This window comes from Jaculus jaculus, chromosome 4 (assembly GCF_020740685.1).
Source record: "Jaculus jaculus isolate mJacJac1 chromosome 4, mJacJac1.mat.Y.cur, whole genome shotgun sequence".
NCBI lineage: Eukaryota > Metazoa > Chordata > Mammalia > Rodentia > Dipodidae > Jaculus > Jaculus jaculus.
Genome location: NC_059105.1, coordinates 83,357,392 through 83,378,562, shown reverse-complemented (window position 1 = coordinate 83,378,562; position 21,171 = coordinate 83,357,392). Strand labels below are relative to the sequence as shown.

Genomic DNA, 21,171 nt, shown 5'->3' with positions numbered 1-21,171 from the left:
TTTTTCTTGCTTTCCCAGTGCCTTTAGGTGGATGGATAGGTTATTGATTTGGGATCTCTTTGTCTTTTTTATGAAGGCGTTGAGTGCTATGAATTTTCCCCTGAGGACCGCCTTCATTGTGTCCCATAAGTTTTGGTACGATGTATTCTCATTGTCATTCAATTCTAGACATTTTGCAATTTCACTTTTCATTTCATCTACTATCCATTTATTGTTTAAAAGTGTGCCGTTCAGTTTCCAGGTGCCATTGGGATTCTTGGTGGGTGGCTTTTTTTTTTTTTTTTTTTTTGATTTCTAGCAATATAGCATTGTGATCTGATATCATGCAGGGAATTATGTCAATCATCCTAAATATGTGGAGGCAGTCTTTGTGACCCAGTATATGATCTACTTTAGAGAATGTTCCATGGGCTGCTGAGAAGAATGTGTAGTCTATGGATTTGGGATGGAAGGTTCTGTAGATACCTGTTAGTTCTAAGTGATCTATGGTTTTGTTGAGCTCTCTTACTTCCCTGTTGAGTTTCTGTTTGGATGATCTGTCTATTACTGATAATGGTCTATTGAGGCACCAACCACTAAAGCAGCCAAACTCTGGGGTGGGAACGCTGGGACCTGGAAACAGTCTGTGCCCCCTCGCCACAGGACAATGGCAGACAGCCGGCGCCGCAGACAGGTAGGATGGCACCTGAGCTGGCGCAAGGGACAGACACAGTCTGAGCTTGCGTAGCAGTTGCTGTGGGCCTGGGCTTGCTGAAGGTGTGGTGGCAGGAGCAGTAAGTGGCGAGTGGGCGGAGCAGTCTAAGCTTCCACAGGCAGGGATTGCTTGGCAGGCAGGGCGCTGTGGATAAGGTGGCTACTTGGGGTGAGGGGTGGGCTACCCACCCACGAGGGGATCAGCGATTCCCTGTTTTTCCCCCCTCTGTGCCCTCCCACTGGCAATCTATTAGAGATTGCTCTCCCCTGAATGACCCAGTGAACCTTTAATATCTTGACTTTCTTTCCCCAGGATTTGCAGCACAGCTAGGCGGTCGACATCTTGGCTGCAAGTCCTACTCTAGCTTTACTTTCTATTTTTTTAACTATTTATTTCTTTATGTATTTATTTATTATGAGAGAGAAAGAGTGGGAGAGGGAGAGGACAAGAAATAATACACCAGGGCCTTTAGACACTGCAAACTTCAGACATATGTGCCACCTTGTTCACCTGGTATATGTGCATACTGGGGAATTGAACCTGGGTCCTTAGGTTTTCTAGGCAAGGGCCTTAACCACTATCCAGCCCTAGCTTTACTTTTATAAACATCTGACTGGATTGAAAAATCACTAAATCCAATCATAAAGTATAGTTTTTTTTTTGTTCAGTTCAATTAAAAATAGTCACATATTGAATGATCAAAATAATCACCATGTATGAAGTTAGGTCACAGCTGGACTTGCTGGGAAACACCTGTTAGCACCTGTCAGCACTCCGAAGGCTGAGGCAGGAGGATCACAAGTTTGAAGCTATGCTGGGCTACATAGAGCTGTCCAGGCCAGCCTTGGACACATAGCAAGACACTGTCTCAGAAGAGCTGAGATTCCTTCTTTTGAACAAGTGTGACCTCCAGCAGAATGGGAAAGTACTATCATCCTGGATTGTGGTCATGCTGTGTGGAAAGAGGGGTTGTGTATCTGTGTAGAACTGATTGGGCATCATGGGCCAACACTGTGCAGTGTGGTCAATGGATCTGTGGCAACACTTGGGAAATGACATTAATAAACATACCTGGTAGGCTGGAGAGATGGCTTAGTGGCACTTTCCTGTGAAGCCTAAGGACCTTGGTTCGAGGCTCGATTTCCCAGGACCCACATTAGCCAGATGTACAATGGGGCGCATGCATCTGGAGTTCGTTTACAGTGGCTGGAGACCCTGGTGTGTCCATTCTCTCTCTCTTTCTCTGCCTCTTTCTCTGTCGCTCTCAAATAAATCAATAAAAATGAACAAAAAAAAATTTTTAAAAATCATACCTGAGTCTGGAGAGATGGCTAGGTGATTAAAGTGCATGCCTGCAAAGCCTGAGGACCCAGGTTCGATTCTCCAGGTTCCATGTAATCCAGATGCACATAGTGTCACATGCACCTGAAGTTTGTTTGCAGTGGCTAGGGGTCCTGGTGTGCCCATTCTCATACTCTCTCTCTCTCCTTCTCTCTCTAATAAATAAGTAAAAATAAAATCTTAAAAAAAAAACAATTTTTATGTGCTTTTGACACTTCTGGCTTTGTTAGTCACCCTTTTTGAGATAGGATTTTACCATGTAACCAAGGGTGGTCTGGAACTCCTTAAGAAGCCCAGGCTGACCTTCAACTTATGATCCTTTTGCTTTGGTGTCCTGATTATTGGAAGTATATGTGTGTGCCACCACACCTGGCCTGGACCCAGCTCTTAAAAATATTTAATTAATTTATTTTTTATGTGAAAGAGAAAGGCAGACACAGAAAGAGAATAGGCTCACCAGTGTCTCCAGCCATTGCAAATGAACTTCAGATGCATGCACCACCATGTGCATTTGGCTGACATGGGTCTTGGGGAATTGAACTGAGGTCCTTTGGCTTTGCAGGCAAATACCTTAACCACTAAGCCATCTTTCCAGCCCGTGACCCAGCTCTTAATGTTGTTGTTGTTGTGCTGGGTATGGAACCCAGGGTCTTGCACATACCAGGCAAACACCAAACCACTGAGGTATATACTAATCTTCATATACTTTTGTTTTCAAACAAAAGAAAATATAAAAAGACAAGTATGGTTTATTTTTTAAAAAATCATTTATATTTATTTATTTGACAGAGAAGGGGGAGGAAGGGAGTGAGTATGGGTGCACCAGAGCCTCCAGCCACTGCAAATCAACTCCAGACATGTGTGCCCCCTTATGCATCTGTCTAACATGGGTCCTGGGGAATCGAATCTGGGTTCTATGGCTTTGCAGGCAAGTGTCTTAATCACTAAGCCATCCCTCTAGCCCAAGTATATTTTTGATTGGCACGATGATGACTTATGTTATTATTAAAGAACTAAGAATAGGGCTGGAGAGATTGCTCAGTGGTTAAGACACTTGCCTGAAAAGCCTGAGGACCCAAGTTTGATTCCTCAGCACACATGTAAAGCCAGATGCACAAAGTGGGGCATGCATCTGGAGTTCATTGCACTGGCTATAGGCCCTGGCATGCCCATTCTCTCTTTCCCTCTCTCTTTCAATCTCTCTCTCTCTCTGTGTATAAAATAAATAAATAAAATATAAATAAATACCTAAGAATAAAGTAGATGATTATTTATTATCTTTTAGGGGAATTATACCTGGTTTTAGTAAAACATTGTCACAGTATTCAAAATTCCAAATAACATATTGTAAACATGAAAATTTTAATTTTGTATTAAAATATTTAATGAAAAATCTTTTTACTGAAATCTTTGAAAAATGTCATTCCTAGTGAACCTAGTTGGTTGTTTAAACCAGATAGCAACTTGTGCTAAATAGATTCTTTTAAACTTACAGACCTTAAACGCTAGAAATTTTTTGTCATTAGAATTATGGAATGAGGGCTGGAGAGATGGCTTAGCGGTTAAGCACTTGCCTGTGAAGCCTAAGGACTCTGGTTCGAGGCTCGATTCCCCAGGATCCATGTTAGCCAGATGCACAAGGGGGCACATGCGTCTGGAGTTCATTTGCAGTGGCTGGAGGCCCTGGTGTGCCCATTCTCTCCCTCTCTCTCTCTCTCTGCCTCTTTCTCTGTCTGTCACTTTCAAATAAATAAATAAACATAAAGCAAAAAAAATTTAAAAAATTATAGAATGAGAAATGTTTGCTTTTAAGAAGTTTTATAAAGATGTAATGCTCCTTCTTCTTCCATATGAGACAAACACTTTGAAATTTTATGTGAATGATTTGATGCTTCTGGGTAAAATATTTACTTCAGACACCTCAGATTGGTTTTTATAAAATATTTGGGAGTTGCTGTACAGTGGCAGAGTGATTAAACATGGCTCTGTGTAAAACCAAAGCAGTTGAGCTACCAAATACCAAGTATTTTTGTAGTTAGTAGTTGAGACCTATGAAAAGAAATATGAGCAGTAGTTGCTCCTTCCCAAGGCAGTTGCTGTTCTCTCTCCATGTGGACTGTAGTCCAACTCTGCTATTCCTTATCTCCATTGTGAATTTCGTTCCTTTTTTTTTTTTCTTGGCATGGTGTAAACTTTATTAAATTGTCATTCCAGATGGATGACTGAAAGTGGTCTGCTTTTACCTCAGGTAAACCTGGCCTATGTGGAAGCAGCAGAGTACCTTGCAGAACCTGTTAACAGGGAGCCTCCTTCCAGAGAAGCTCAGCTCCTGACTTTGCAGAACACATCAGAATTTGATATTCTTGTTATTGGAGGAGGAGCAACAGGCAGTGGCTGTGCACTGGATGCTGTCACCAGAGGTGAGTGCAGAGCCCAAGTGGATGGCTGTGACACAGGGAAAGGTTCGTTCTTTCTCCCCTTGTGAGGAGCATCTGTTGTGAATCATAAAAACTAGGCACTTGCAACCATTTTAAAATTAAGTATAATTTGTGTTTTCATTTCACTGAAGATATTTACAAAGAAAACTTTATATTCCTGAAAATGCATTTTTCCAGTTTTTTTTTTTTTTTTTTTTTCCTCTGTGCATCTGACTTTACATGGGTACTGGAGAATTGAGCCCTAGGCCAACAAGCTTTACAATCAATGCTTTTAACTACTGGGCTGTCTCTCCAGCCCCAGTTAAACTTGTCTGATAATAAGCAAAATAAATATATTTTTAAAATTTTAAATTGTGTGTATATTACCTAAACTCACAATGTCAGCCAAGTGCAGAAAAGTTTTATAAACATGAAATATTTTACTAAAAGAATTCTTTTGAGCTGTGTATGGTGGCTCATACCTGCAATCTCAGCTTTTGGGAGGTGGTGGGAAGATTAGGAGTATCAGACTAACCTCTGATACATAACTGCCATGCCCAGCCAGGCTCTTCATCTTTATAACTAAAAAATCATTTCTTTTCTGATTGTTTTGGGTCTTCTGTTAACCATGAGAAGGCTTAATGTTTTTCACACATTCACTGAGTTAGAGATGCTATTGTAACTGCTGCTGTTAACACAAAGGTAGCAAAGGCTTCTAGAATCAGATGTCCTGGAGAAACAGTAACATGTGTTATCCTCAAGTGCTGAATTGAGCTGGGTATTGATGCAAGCAGTTTTAAGCCTGATCTATTTTATTTTCTGTATAAAGTTTAGCATTTATGGCAGGTACATACTCAGTGGTGATAATTTATTACATGGTGTGGGTTTCCTTAGACTAAGGAAGGCACTACCAATACCATTCCATCTAATTATATCATGAACTTGGTAGTATTTATTAGATCTAGTTATCTTATATATTTGGTAGAGTTTACTCTGATGGAAATGAATTTAATGTGATGTAACTACCATAAACAAAAGCTGCCCGACATTACTATGATTTCACAGGATCATGTAAACCTCATAATCTAAGTCCTTTTTTGTTAACTCTAAAGGGGTAAATTTAAAACACAGGGACTGGAGAGATGCCTCAGTGGTTAAGGCACTTGCTTGTAAACCCTAGTGACCTGGGCTTGATTCCCTAGTACCCACATAAAGCCAGACGCACAAAGAAGTGCATGTATCTGGACTTTGTTTTTAGCCACTGGAGGCCCTGGCATGCCCATTCTCTCTGTCTCTTTTCTATTTCTCTGATTATAAACACACACACACACACACACACACACACACACACACACATACATATATTAAAAACATAGGCACTAAAGTCTACTGTTAACACTCCAGTTTTCATATCATTCTTACCTTTAATCATGGAATATAATTTGAACCAGATTATGCTGGAACATGCTAAAACAGATAGGTTGAGCGGTTTATAGTTATCACAGAGTAGTTGGAACTCAACTTTCTACTCTGGCAGCCTAGGCAGGAGAGTGGAAGGAAGGCATACATTTCTACCTTAATGGGAAGCCTTGCTTAGGGACTGCTTGAAGGAATTAAAATATACTAGGTGACCACTTTCTGTATCAAAGAGAGTCATATTACTAGTATAAACCAGGATAACTATTTCTTGTTTTTCCAGTTATTTTCATGTTTTATACTAAGATATATTATCATTTTTATTTAAATTTTGCAAATACTCACCGAGTGTATACTACATGCATGGCAATATACAAGATACTTCAAAGGAATACAGAATTGACTGACAGAGTTGGTACTTTTAGGGAACTTGTATGCATTGACTGAATCATAGAGAATGTATTGTTTTGAAACTTTATAGACATTATAGATGTATAAACATATGAGGATAGTAAAATTGAAGGCCCATGCCAAAGAACATGGGATCAGTGAGTGTGGGAAACAGAGTGGGGGCTGAGACAAGAGTGGGGTAGTAGGACTGGCTTTGGTGTGCCCAAAGCCCTATGAATTTTCTGAATAGGACTCTTGAGGTCCTAGTGGTGCAGCATGGGCTGGCACGTTTGAGGGAGCAGAGATGGGGCACACACTCTTGGGAGACTGGGCACAATGCAGTAAGTACAGAGAAGGGAGGGTGTCTGTAGGAGGATTCTTCCCTGTCTCTCTTCCTCTCTCTCTTCTTTCCTCCTTCCCTTCCTCTTTCCCTTCCCCTTCTTCTTCCTTCCTTCTTTCCTTCCTCCCTCCACCCATTCCCCTCTCCCTTATTTTTCCTCGCTTCCTTCTTTCCTTCCTGTCTTCCTCCTTACCTCTTTTTTCTTCTCTACTTCTTCCCACCGACTCTCCTCTTTTATCCTTTCTCCCTCCGTCTCTTCCTCCCTCCCTCTCTCCTTCCCTTCCATGCTTGTGCAGGAAGTGCACTTAATGGCTGAGCTATCTCTCCAGCCTCAACCTCCTCTTCTCCCCTGTAAAATAATACTATTTATGAGTTACTATAGAGCAAGCCCTGAGCATACAAAACTAATAAGAGGTGGCCTTGCCTCAAAGAGCACTGCCTTCACTGACACTTTCCACTGCCGGGTGCTCAGCAGTGTTCCCGACAGTGCCCATTGCCTTCGTAGATGACTGGAGGTGATAGTGATGGTGATAAGGAGAGCTTCTAGAGCTGGACTGTTGATCAGATCTGTAATTTTTGTAATTAACAACAGCTAAGAACATGATAGTCTTAACCATCTTGTGACATAGTGTTTACTATCAGAAAATAATGCCAGATTTTCTATTTATATGGAATTGTGGTTTACAGCAGCAATGGATAGCCTTAGTTTGCATTTCTTTTATTATACTGGGAACTCTCCGAGGGTAGTGTTTATAATTAAAATGTATAAGGAGATGCTGAGTGTAATCTATATTTATCCTTTTACCACTGTTTTTGAGAGTATCAGTAGCCCTGTGGAGTGTGAAATAATCATGGACCTTTGGTTAATGAATTGTGTATTGTTGCTATTCATTCATGGAATTTGCTCTTTTATTATATTTGATGCTTCACTTAACAACAAATTTTGCTTTCTCTGTGTTTGATACGTTTTTACAAAATTATTTCTGATTGTATCCATTAATCTTTAGTCACATTTGACAAAAATAAATTACTGTGATCTTTTAAAGTTACCAGTAATAATTAGATTTTTCAGGACATCAAAGTTTTGGGGGAACCACTCAGTGTCAAAGGGCTTCTATAAAAATATTTGCACAAGCTTTTTTTTTTTTTTTTTTTTTGAGGTAGGGTCTCACTCTAGCTCAGGTTGATCTGGAATTCACTTTGTAGCCTCAGGCTGGCTTTGAACACATGGCAATCCTCCTGAGTGCTGGGATTAAAGGTGTGCACCACTATAAGCCTGGCTTTGCACAAGCTTTTAGATAAAATATTAGGACCACATGTAATTTTGGTAATGGGTAAGCAAAGATGGTTGTGGGAAATGCAAGTGTCCTGGGGTCTTCACAGAAATCTTTGATGCATTCTCTTCATCTGCATTTTCTTGGAAATCGATTTTCATTTCTTTTATTAGGACTATTTTACTTATCAACACACTAAACACAGTTTTCCTCATGTTCTCCTACAGGTCTAGGACCAACAGAAATGGTTTCATTGTTTCTCACCCATGTCCAGTGACTGGGCAGAGCAGCACTCCTGAGGTTCAGTTGTGGGCATCCTCCTTCCAAGAAAGCAGAGTAAAAGGAGAAGCTGACTAACATTCTCATGTCCAGGAGTGTAGGGTATTTTCTATACTATAGTTCTTATAAAACTATACTTTAAATATTTTTATTTATTTGAGAGAATGAGAAAGGGAGAGAGAATGAGAATGAGTGCACCAGGGCCTCCAGACACTTCATATGAACTCCAGAGGTGTGTCCTACTTTGTGCATTGGCTTCATATGGGTCCTGTGAAATTGAGCCCAGGCCTTCAGGCTTTGCAAGCAAGCACTTTTAACCGTTGTGTCATCTTTCCAGCCTTTTTTTTTTCTTTTTGGTTTTTTGAGGTAGGGTATGACCCTCTAGCCCAGGCTAACTTGAAATTCACTATGTAGTCTCAGGGTGGCCTTGAACTCACAGCAATCCAGTCCACCTACCCCTGCATTCTGAGTGCTAAGTTTAAGGTGTGTGCCACCATGCCCGGTTCTCCAACCCTTCTTTAGTTAGTTCTTTATATTCCTTTTATGTGATGTTACCTGTGTGTGTCTGGGATCCCTGAGGACCTTTTTGGTTTAAAATCTAACATAAAACTGAACTTCATGGGTTCTGCTTAAATTGGAAAAAAGACTACTGCTTGCTAGAAGACAGTATTAGTTGCAGTTCTTTTGCTTAAGAATATATATGTTGAGACCAGAGTGGTGACCCAGGCCTCTAATCCTAGAACTCAGGAGGTGGAAACAGGAGGACCAGGAGTTCAAGGTCATCCTTCACTGTATAGTGAGTTCAAAGCTAGCCTTGGCTATATGAGACCTTGTCTTAGAAAACTAGAGCTAAAACAAAATAAAATGCACATGTACTTCTAGTTTCTAAGTGTCTGGCTAGAAGTTCTTGAATGTCATCATGATTCTTCCAAGTCTGGCCAGTACAGCATAGTAATAGAGGACACAGGTTTGGGCCATACAATGAACCAGGGTCATAGATGGGCCCCATCACTTAGTGCCTTCCTCAAATGTATACAGGTTGTGTGCTTTAATAAGAACAACTAGTTTGTGGTAATGCATATGAGACATTTTCAACAATAACCTTGATTCCCATTAGAAGCAAAAAAATAAAAAGAAGCATAGCAAGAAAATCAGCAATGTATTATTTTTCTATTTTCCTCTTCAATTGTTTGAGAATCTCCTTTGGGTATGACTATTATTTTATATTAGCAAAGTAAAAAGAAGTTTAAAATTATTTATTTATTTATATTTGCAAGGAGAGAGAGAGAGAGAGAGAGAGAGAGAGAGAGAGAGAGAGAGAAAGGAGGAGGAGGAGGAGGAGCAGCAGCAGCAGCAGCAGCAGCACCAGCAGAAGCACCAGGGCCTCTTGCTGCTGTGAAGTCCAGATGCATGTACCACTTATGCATCTGGCTTTATGTGGGTATGGGGAATGGAACCTGGGCCATCAGGTTTTGCAAACAAGTGCCTTTAACCACGGAGACATCTCCCCAGTTGTGACATATATATAAAATGCATTTTTGTAATGGCTCTTACTCTGTATCCCAGGCTGGTCTCAAACTCCTGGTGCTGGCCTCAGGCTGGGATTGTGGGATTGTGGGATTGTGGGATTGTGGGCCTGAGCCACCGAGCCTCATCTCAACCAAAGTGGAAAGAGAAAACAATAGCAGCAGTTCTCATTCCCCGAAAAGGTATTATTACAATTTTAACAATATATGCCAGGTAGAGCGTTGGCTCCTGACTGTGGGGATTAGCAAGTCAGGATTTCTGTGTAACTTAACACAGGTGTTACTTTTTGAGTAATTGATCATTCATGTAGAATGTTCAGACTTGGGTTAGTCCCTTTTCTCTTCTTTTCTTTTCCTTTCCTTTCTTCTCTCTTTTTTTCTTTCCTGTTTTTGTTTTTTGAGCTCAGACCTAGAATTCACTTTGTAGTCTCAGGGTGGCCTTGAACTCATGGCAGTCTTCCTACCTCTAGCTCCCAAGTGCTTGGATTAGAGGTGGCAGTTGCTCTCTGAAACCTAATGTTTAGTTGTGAAAGCTTTTCTAGAGCAAGATGATCTGACCTTTGTTTGAACTATCAAGTGATAGTTCATGGAGCATAGGGACCTAATTCCCCAGTCTATGGTGCCTCAGTCTGCTGTGTTCTGACCTTGGTTCCATTGGTGGTTATTTCAGAGTGACTGTTTCTACCTTTCTGTTGAGCAATACTTTAATAGTGATCTCCCTGAAATTTTATTCTAATGAAATAAAGATTCAGGAGTGTAAATGAGAATGACAATAAAATTTGTAATAGTGAAAAAAAAATCAGCCATGGGTTTAGGAAGAATGGCATGCATCTCATTGTAAACATTTAATATAATACTATTTCTGCTTTAAAATGATATTATTTAAGCTATTGATATGGAAAGTGTTTACAATAAATAATGTTAAATGAAAAAAGCAAAGTATTTCATATGATCATATTTTGTAAAAATGTACATATGTGATTAAATACATGCATAGAAAATGTGAATGTTTAAATACCCAAATGTCAACTGTGCTTATCTCCAAGTGCTGTTATTACAGGAGAGTTTTATTTTATTCTTTTTGCTCCTCTGCATTTATTATATTGAGCATGTTTTCATGCATAATAAGATAATCAGTAAAAGGTATTAAACTATACTTGTGTTCTCTTCCATGTTGTGAAAGTTAAATGTCGTACCATTTCTCCTTTTCCATTGTAATTATCCCTCTATATTCATCCACCTGCCTTGATCCATGAAGTGTTGGAAATGGCTAGAAGGTTTCACTTAGGTCAGAAAAGACAAAGCTGTCTTTATAGAGCTATTATCAGTTTGGACCCCTTGCCTGACCCAGAAGACACAATTTAAATCCATTATAAGATGGTATGAAGATGAGTGAAAGGGAGATTTCTAGTTGAGCTGGCCCTACTTTTCTACTATTAGTTAATCTAGTTATTGTGCCTAAGATTTCACCCCATAGTTTATTAGTTTATTACTGTTAGGCAATTCCTGAAGCTTCCTGCTAAAATTAATAGGAGAGACAAAAGATGAAGCAGTAATAGCACTCTTGGTTATTCTGGTTCATCTTAATCATGACAGGGCTCATTGCTTTCCATAAAAAGTAATTGCTGAAGGAAAGACAGGGGAGAGAGGAGAGAAGAGAGAATAAAGAAGCCAAGTCTCCCTCAGAATCTTGAACTAGCTGGAACTTGCCTAGCGTGTGCAGAGGCCCGCCTTCACACAGGGATGTGGGGATCACTCTTTCTTTTCTCTGACAGATAATATTCCCCAAACCCCTCAAGCCCTTGGAGTAAGCAGTTGCTTGGATATTGGAAACAGTAATTTTGATTTCTCTGACCTTAACTGTTTTAATTAATAATGCAAAACATGTTTGTTGAATGCTACATCAAAATACTATCTAGTCAGTCTGAGAGGATAAAACAGGTCTCCCCATTACTTTTGAAATTATAAAACTTAAATGAGAAAACAAAGCTTTTCATTTAAGAATAATGATTTTTAAGTTTTATTTATTTATTTCTCTATTTGAGAGAGAGAGATGGGGCCCAGATAGAAAATGGGCATGCCAGGGCCTCTAGTCACTGCAAATAAACTCCAAAAGCATGTGCATCTGGCTTTATGTGGGTACTGGGGAATCAAACCTGGGTCCTTTGGCTTTGCTGGCAAGTACCTTATCCTCAGCCATCTCTCCAGCCCAGTGCCAGTGATTTTTGAGGAGGGAAACAGATTAGAATAAAAACAAATAAAAAGAAGCCAGTGGCATGAGTATAGAGATATGAGATTAGAACCACAGCACTTTGGAGGCTGAAGTGAGTTAGTTATAGGACAGTCTTACAAAGGGAGACCCTATCCCGCAAAAATACCCAACTTCCCCCACCCCCAATATCTTAAAGCCTTATATTTTTATTGTGCCATTGTGGCTCATTATTTAATGATTAATGCTATGAGAATCAGCTATCACTTCTGTAACACTTTCAAATTATGTTACTTAACTACATCCATATAGCAAAAATTGGTAATGCAGAGCGTTGGATATGCGATATCAGTTGATTTTTGTTTGTTTGTTTGTTTGTTTGTTTTTGTTTTTGTTTTTGTTTTTACGTGATAGGGTCTTACCCTAGCTCAGGTGGACATGGAATTTGCTATGTAGTCTCAGGATGGCTTTGAACTCATGCCAATCCTCCTTACCTCTGCTTCTCGAGTGTTGAGATTAAAGGCACGCATTACCATGCCCAGCTATCAGATGAAAAATTTAAGCCTTTTTTTGTAGTTCAAAAAATGTTTTGATTGAATGGTGGTTTAATGCATGAATTTAATAGTAAATTTTGAGGTTAAGTTTCTGTTTTTGCTTTGGGAAAAGAAGTATTTATTTCACTTCAGAGGTCCTGTTGGGTAGCTTGGTGCTTTGACACTGGAAGTAATGGTACAAAGAAAGCCATCACAACACAGCCAGCTTGGGTTGACTGAGAGACTTATTTTACATTTTGTTAGTATTCACTATGATTTCTCACATAAATACATGTGAATAACTTTTAAATGTCCACTACTGGAAAAAGCAGTGTTGAGAGCTGGGAAATGTGAGCACTCTCTTAAATATCCTGACATACCCTTCTGAGATGGCTGGCTAATTTCTCAAGGCATTCTCTTCCTCTCACTAGTTAGTTTGGGAAACAGAGAAAAATTCCTTGCTGACCGGCCCATAAAATTCTGTCTTGATAGCATCTTCCTGTCACATCTTCACCTTGAGAGGCCAGCTTCTTCCTTGTGCTGCTCAGGCTGTGTTTCCGCTAACCCCTTTCTGGCCCCAACCTTTACCCTGTCAGTCAGAGAAATCATTCCAGGACCTGAATCCAATTTTTTTAGCTTCAAGCCCTTTAATGGTTCCCTTGACAGGCAGCATAATAGTATTTCTCAAAACAATATCTGAGAACTTTCTGGAAAAATGTAAAACTTATGTCTTTTTAAAAATAAGTTGCCAGACATGCTGTGGATCTTTGGAATGGATACCCAGTAACTGAGCCCAGTACTGTGTCCATACTTCCTTATCATCCCTGCCAAGTCTTTTTTTAATGATGAATCAGGCTACTAACACCGATTAGGACCTGCAGCCATGTTCATACAGCCTTTTTCTTTAGGAACACCTAGAAATTACTTCCCTGTGTCCCGCAGTGGCCTGCAGGCAGGGTCCACATGTCCCAGAATGGCTGAGAGGCCCCTTGTGATGGGCTTTGATACCTTCTCCCCTTGGGATCCTCACAGTGAACACCGTTCGCTCTACTATCCAGGGACAAGAAGCCCTGAGTAAGTTGGGCTACTCAGTCATTTGCCCCCTTTGCTCCCCTCTCTTTTCTACTCCCCCTTGTCATCATCCTCCTCCTCTTCAAGGATTTTTTTTTTTTTAATTCCTCAGGAGGGCTAAACACTCATTACTTATTTTTATCACTTTCACAATTTATGAGTCTGTTCATTAACCTTCTCCCACTCCTCCCCCCTGCCAAAAAGAAAGAAAGAAAGAAAGAAAGAAAGAAAGAAAGAAAGAAAGAAAGAAAGAAAAAGAAAGAAAGGAAGGAAGGAAGAAAGAAAGGGAAATGAAGGAAGCAAGTAAGGAAAAAGAAAAAAAAATGACCATGGCTAAGAGCAGAACTAACCTGTGGGCATAAAGATAAATACTTAGGAAGCAGTTTGACAACACATCTCTTTAGCAAAATGATAGCTCTCCCCTAGGGCCTATGGTCTCCCTAGTTAAGGGCTTTTGCCTGGTATTCAGTACAAGGCATGAATTCCTTCTTGTGTAGAGTGCCTTAAAACCTATCAGAGAGTGGTTGGTTATAACACAACATTCATGTCACTGTTGGACCAAGAGGTTATGTCTTTCCTGATGGGTCACTATTTTAAGATATAGGTTCAATCATGGGTGATGCTGTTGATGACTACTTCTCTCTTTAGCAGCCTATACAATACTGTTTTGGTTTTTTGAGGTAGGGTCTCACTGTAGTCCAGGCTGACGTGGAATTCACTATGTAGTTTCAGGGAGATCTCAAACTCATGGTGATCCTCCTACCTCTGCCTCATGAGTGCTGGGATTAAAGGTGTGCGCCACCATGTCTGGCTCTACAATACTTTATAGCACTATGGAAACTAAGGATGCTTCTGCCTCTGGTTCTGTTTAATATCTTTATGTCATGTAACCAGTGGGTTTGGTGTCTTCAGAGTATCTTTCCCTGCTCTTAAGGTTTAATTCTATACCTTAGACTGGCTTGGAAACTAAGGAATCTCTAGCCCGAGCCTCTTGAGATCTGGGCTTACAGGATGCCATGCTTCACCAAGTCCGATTTTCTTCCTTTCCCTAAGCTGGACTCTGCTTACCATCAGTGCCCTAACCTACTCTTCACATATTAACACTGCTGTATAGATGGAGCTTTCCTTTTTTCCCCCCTCCATCTTATGTATATTTTTTTTATTTTTGACAGCTTCCATAATTATAGACAATAAACCATGATAATTCCATCCCCTCTCACTTTCCCCTTTACAAATTCACTCTCCATCATATCCCCTCACCCTCACAATAAGTCTCTTATTTTGATGTCATTATCTTTTCCTCCTATTATGATGGCTTTGTGTAGGTAGTGTCAGGCATTGCAAGGTCATGGATACCCAGGCCAATTTGTGTCTGGAAGAGTGCATTGTAAGGAGCCCTGCCCTTCCTTTGGCTCTTACATTCTTTTTTTTTTTTTTTAAATTTTTTTTGGTCATTTTTTATTTATTTATTTGAGAGCGACAGACACAGAGAGAAAGACATATAGAGGGAGAGAGAGAGAATGGGCGCACCAGGGCCTCCAGCCTCTGCAAACGAACTCCAGACGCGTGTGCCCCCTTGTGCATCTGGCTAAAGTGGGACCTGGGGAACCGAGCCTCGAACCGGGGTCCTTAGGCTTCACAGGCAAGCGCTTAACCGCTAAGCCATCTCTCCAGCCCGGCTCTTACATTCTTTTTGCCACTTCTTCTGCAATGGACCCAGAGCCTTGGAAGGTGTGATAGTGATGTTTCAGTGCTGAGCACTCCTCTGTCACTTCTTTGCCACACAATGGTGTCTTTTGAGTCATCCCAGAGGTCATTACTATCTGGAAAGAGAAGCTTCTCTAACCAAAAGTGAGAGTAGCATTAATATATGGATATGAACATTAAGAGAAGTGCTTACCAGGCAGTTTGGTGAGCATTATATATGCATTTAGTCAAACACCAGCAGGCATTATACCCCTAGGTCTCATGACTTCCCTCCATTATAGGTTTTCAAACAATGAACAACAGCATCACTTAGTTTCAGTGTGTTAAGACTGAGTGAGCCATGGATACAGCGCTTTCTCACAATATGTGGTGTGGACTGCGGCCTGGATACCTTATGACCTGCCATCCATGGCCTCTTGTTTACTTCACTAGTTACATGACAGCTTGTTTCACCAGGGAACATGCTGGGGTTGGGGAGAGAGGGAGAAAAGCAGTGGGTTATGTCTTATGCAGGGATAAAATCTATGATCATAGCCTATAGGGCACTTGGGTATACCTGAGTGCAAGCTGTTTTTGGATGGGATACTGCTAGTCCTCAGAGTCTCTCTCTCCTACCTTTCCTGGTGTGGGTGTCTTCATGCTCTGACTGCTCTTCCAAGATTTAAAGAGAGTTATATCTTAAGTAATCTGACTCCTAAATGCCATCTGAAAGTCAACTCCTGCGTCTGATCTTCAGTTGAAGAAAAGACGGGCTATTTTAGAATAGCGAAAGTCCCTTGTACTTTGTTAATGTAAAGATGATAGAGCTTGCTAGTGTGCATTCTGAAAAAATTTGCAAATGTAATTTTGACTCTATACAATTTAGGATTCATGGTCTGAATTCATCTTCTAGCCTGGAGTAAAACAAAAGTTTTCCTCTGCCTGCACATGATCCCTATTAAAACCCCCTTCCTGAGGGGAGCCACTCAACTACTAGGTTCATATCTACTGTCCCCACTCTGACTCTTGCTGCTTTTAAAGAGATATGTACTAACTTGCTCTCTTTTTCTGTGCACTTAATGCATCCAGGACTACATTTATTAAGCTTTGTTTATGTTGTAATAAATAGCTGAGAAGGTTGCAGAACTTTCTCAGGAATAATGCTTAAAAGTAGTGACATGGGTTTATGATACCTGTAATTTCTGTGTTATTTTGTTAGTTAGGATGGGACATTAGCAGTGTTTGACCTTAAATCAAAATTCTCACCTTTCCATACTTTCCAGATATCTTGTCCTTTTAAGGGGATGGCTTTGATTTTATGATGACATTTTGGTATAATTTTTAAGCTGCTAAAAAGTTATAAAAACAACCCTCTGGTATTAGATGTAATAAGTGGTTCTGAATTAAATGCATGCACAGGTTCTCCTGTTCCACTTTGTGAGCCCAAACTGCTCCTATTGCATATTTTCATTGTAATTGATTCCATGGTGTTCTCTTATCCCCTGGAAATTCCTCTTGGATGGGTGCTGATGTGTACTTCAGGCTTCCTGACATTGCAGTTCTCATTTCTTGGCTAGTGTATGGTACTTGCAGCATCAGCATTGCTGGACATCTCCAGTCCTGGAAAGGCACCAGGAAACCAACAAACAAAAAAAGAGAAGCAGGTTTTCTCCTTAGGTGTATAGTGACTTTCAGATAAAGGGAACAGTGTTAATTCTAGAATTGACCCATCTTTCCTCAGCTTTACCTTATCAAGAATATCTTCTTTTCTCAAGGACATGATATGTACTGTGTTCATTTGTCTAGCTTGTATTTCTTCATCATTCTAAAATATTGTCATATGCAAACATTGTTAAATTTTTTAGAAATCATTTATTATTTATGTGTGTGTGTGTGTGTGTGTGTGTGTGTGTGTGTGTGTGTGTGAAAGAGAGAGAGAGAGAAAAAAAAAAAGAAAAAGAGAAGCACATAGAGAGAGAATGGGCTCACTAGGGCCTCCGGCCATTGCAAATGAACTTGAGATGCATGTTCCATCTTATACAGCTGGCTTACCTGTGTCCTGGGGAATTAAACCTGGGTCCTTTGGCTTTGTGGGCAATTGCCTTCACCAATAACTCATCTCTTCAGCCCATACACAAACATTTTAAAATTAGACTGTATTCAATAATAGAAGTTATTCTCTTTTATCCTGTTGGATATTTTGGATCTCTCCCTTCTCCATCCTATATTGGCTATATCACCACCCCAGGCACATTTGCACATGGGAGTCATCACATAGAAGGGGTCTGGCCTTGATTTTCTGGGGCTGCATCAGAGTAGCTCAGAGATGAGGGGAGGGAGCTGCTCTGGGCTCAGTAGAGAGGTATGAGCATGTATTCCTTAAGGCTTTGTGGTGACACTCCACATGAGTAAATGCTGTCAGGCTCTCCTTTGATCCCCAAATGCACCAGAGCATGTTGCTGCCATGAAATACTGTAATATTTTCTAGGTGTGATTCATTCACAGTTTAATATGCTTCTCATTGTGGCTTGACTTTTCCCTCAGGAAGAGCCTAAAATCTCTTCATTATAATATAGACAGTGTACTGCACTTTGAATACAAATTTATCCATGTTCAGACTAATTTTTCCTGTGATTGTCTCTACCCTGGAGAAGTGCCTTTAATGAATTACATACAAATTGTGTAATTTAAGAAGTTAATTTGGTTTTCTGGTTACACAGGACTAAAAACAGCCCTTGTAGAAAGAGATGATTTCTCATCGGGGACCAGCAGCAGAAGCACTAAATTGATCCACGGTGGTGTGAGATACCTTCAGAAGGCCATCATGAAGTTGGATATTGAGCAGGTAATTGTGTATGCTGGTTGTTAAACAAAAATTGTGACTGTGCTTTTTCTACCCAATTAAATCAGGCTTTAAAAATTCATTCCTGTTGGAAGTACCTCTTTAGTGCATACTGCTAGACTGTCTTTCAGGAGAGGTGTGCCAGTTCTTTGCTGGTGTATTTTGTTTATGGGCAATCAGGAGTGTTTTCTAACTTACATTGCTTAAGCATGTCAGAGGAGCAGATTTACAAAATCTTTTTTGCATGTGTTGCCTTTTGATAATTGATTTTTTTTCCCAATGGCCACCAAATTGCTACTTTGCAGGCAGTTTGGGGGAGCTGTGTTGTAATGCAGAGGAAGTGCCAAATGGATCCTCTTAACGGCCACTGCAATCATTCCTTTATATTGTCACTGACATATTCTTCGGGAAGAGATGATCTGAGTCATGCTTTCCCCATGTCACACCTTATTGTGTCCAGTCTGCCACCATTTGAAAACTGCCAAGGCAGTGTGGGGACTGACATTTCCCTGAGGACTAAGAAAAATTCAGCTTCACTCCCTATGTGCTTTTCATACAAGAAAAACACAGCAACACTGACTGGCCATTGTCAAGTTTGAAGCTGTCCCTCTGTATTTTCCTTGACAAGTCACTTTTGAATCTGTCCCCTTTCTTATGTTTCTCTTCAGCCTTGTGATGGTTGAGGAAAAAAAAAAAAAAAAAAAAAAAAAACCAGCATAGGATTTTCAACCAGCTACATTACTTAGTCCATATCTATGGGCCTTATGCTCATTTGTAAAATTTATATAATAATGATATTGATGCTAGCTCTTTAGAGAGGCATAATGGGGACCATAAGAGTTAAGACAAAGCCTTCTTTATAGTTTGTACAATGCTGTGCATCTGTGACATATCTTTTTTTTTTTTTTTGATGGGTTTAGGGAAGCAAGAAAAACTTCTAGTATGAATGTCAACAACCTGTAATCTCTTAGGTGGAGAAAATATTATGGAGAACTGAGAAAGGGGGACATTACAGAGAATGCAAGATAAATGGTTACAATAATCTTGTAACTCAAGTCAGGAAAATCTCTTACACCTGGGAACTCTGACAGCATGTTTTTCTCCTATGCAAATACAGTTAAGGTTTCTAAAAAATCTTTGAGGTTGACAGCATGATGTATTATTAGAAATTTGATTAGGAAGGAGCTCTCCTCGCTCAGAGGTGGAAGGCTTCTGTATATCAATCAGTTGGCAGGGTGTCTATTTGCCATTTGAAAATATTATGATCTGTTACTGCCAAACTAATTTTCTCTGTTTTGATTTTCAGTATAGGATGGTAAAGGAAGCCCTTCATGAACGTGCCAACCTACTAGAAATCGCTCCTCATTTATCAGCTCCATTGCCTATAATGCTTCCAGTTTACAAGTAAGCCTTTGGTATCACCTGTATATTATTTGCTTGTCTGAGGTCAACAGAACAGCAGTTTTAATGGAAATAATCCTTCAACGTGCACTTCTTAATGTGGATTTAATTGGTCTTTATCTTTAATCTGTTTCAAACGCTTCTTTGGTACATTTTAAAGTGTAGATCTTCTTAAATACTCTCTGTGGACCAGTCTTAGGGGATTGAGTTCTGTGTGTATTGTCAATGATGTTTCATTCTAGCTTCTGAAAGTATTTAGATGAACAGCTGCGCTTGCACTGAGGAATACACAGGTCATATGAAGAGTGTAAAATACAGACCCCAAAACTATCTTGCTGCAGAATATGAACCTTTTGTGGAGCCAGTCAAAGCCCACATGGTTTTGGATCATTTTGGGGTCTAAGTTAACCAAAGGAAAATTTGTCCTGGAGGTGTCAGATTATGTTATCAAATCTTATTTTCTTAGTGTGAGAATTCTGCATGAAGTTGGAGACCCACTACTGCCAAACAGTGGACTATGTAATACCCTCACCTTCACTAAGATCCCCACCCGCCCACATGAGCTAAATCCACCTCTGGACCTGGGAGGCCCAGGCATTGGTATTTATCTTGAGTGTTTCCAAGAGAATTCTAATTTGTGGATAGAATGAGGACCACAGGGAAGATTTACTTCAACTCTAGCTTATTTATTTACTTATACACTTCCAGCTTGATTTGTTAAAAACAGATATGCAGGGTCCTAAATGTTTTTTCAGCCCACTTCTAGGAGTACTTAGGTTTTCTTTCTTCCTTTGTTTGTTTCTTTCTTTCTTTCAATATTTTATTTATTTATTTAATTTTTTATTTATTTATCTGAGAGTGACAGACACAGAGAGAAAGACAGATAGAGAGAGAGAGAGAGAGAATGGGCGCGCCAGGGCTTCCAGCCTCTGCAAAGGAACTCTAGATGCGTGCGCCCCCTTGTGCATCTGGCTACCGTGGGACCTGGGGAACCGAGCCTTGAACCGGGGTCCTTAGGCTTCACAGACAAGCGCTTAACCGCTAAGCCATCTCTCCAGCCCCAATATTTTATTTATTTACTTGAGAGAGAAAGAGAGAGTGAGAGAGGGAGAGAATGGGCATGTTAGGGCTTCTAGCTCCTGCAAATGAACTCTGGACATATGTGCCACCTTGTGCATCTGGCCTGCGTGATTACTGGGGAATCCAACCTGGGTCCTTAGGTTGTGCAGGCAAGTACCTTAACCAATAAGCCATCTCTTCAGCTCCTTTTTTTTTTTTTGTTTATTTTTATTTATTTATTTGAGAGAAAGAGGCAGAGAGAAAGAGGCGCATCAGGGCCTCCAGCTACTGCAGATGAACTCCAGGTGCATGCGCCACCTTGTGCATCTGGCTTACATAGGTACTGGGGAATCAAGCCTCAAACTAGGGTCCTTAGGTTTTACAGGCAAGCACATAACTGCTAAGCCATCTCTCCAGCCCAGCCCCTCTTTTTTAAAAAATATATATATTTATTTACTTGAAGGGGAAGAGTGAGTTTAGGTGTGCTAGTGCCTTTTGCCACTGCAGAGAACTCCAACTGCACGTGCCCCTTTGCATCCCCTTCATGAATGTGAGTTTACATGAGTACGGGGGTGATCAGGATTTGTAAGCAAGTTCCTTTAACCACTGAGCCATCTCTCCAGCCTCTACTTTGGTTTGCTTAGACAGAGTTTCTTGTAACTTAAGGTGACATTCTCTGTTTTCTAAAGAAAC

At 40.3% G+C, this 21,171-nt stretch overlaps 1 protein-coding gene across 2 annotated transcripts in view; it reads left to right on the top strand.

Annotated features, from left to right (window-relative positions):
- Gpd2 (glycerol-3-phosphate dehydrogenase 2) overlaps positions 1–21,171 on the top strand; it is a 174,141-nt gene that overhangs the window by 63,759 nt on the left and 89,211 nt on the right. For both annotated transcript variants that reach the window (XM_045147796.1, XM_045147797.1), the window contains exons 3-5: positions 4,284–4,455; positions 17,897–18,021; positions 19,325–19,422. In XM_045147796.1, coding sequence (XP_045003731.1) covers positions 4,284–4,455; positions 17,897–18,021; positions 19,325–19,422 — 395 coding nt within the window. The remainder of the gene's footprint in view (positions 1–4,283; positions 4,456–17,896; positions 18,022–19,324; positions 19,423–21,171) is intronic.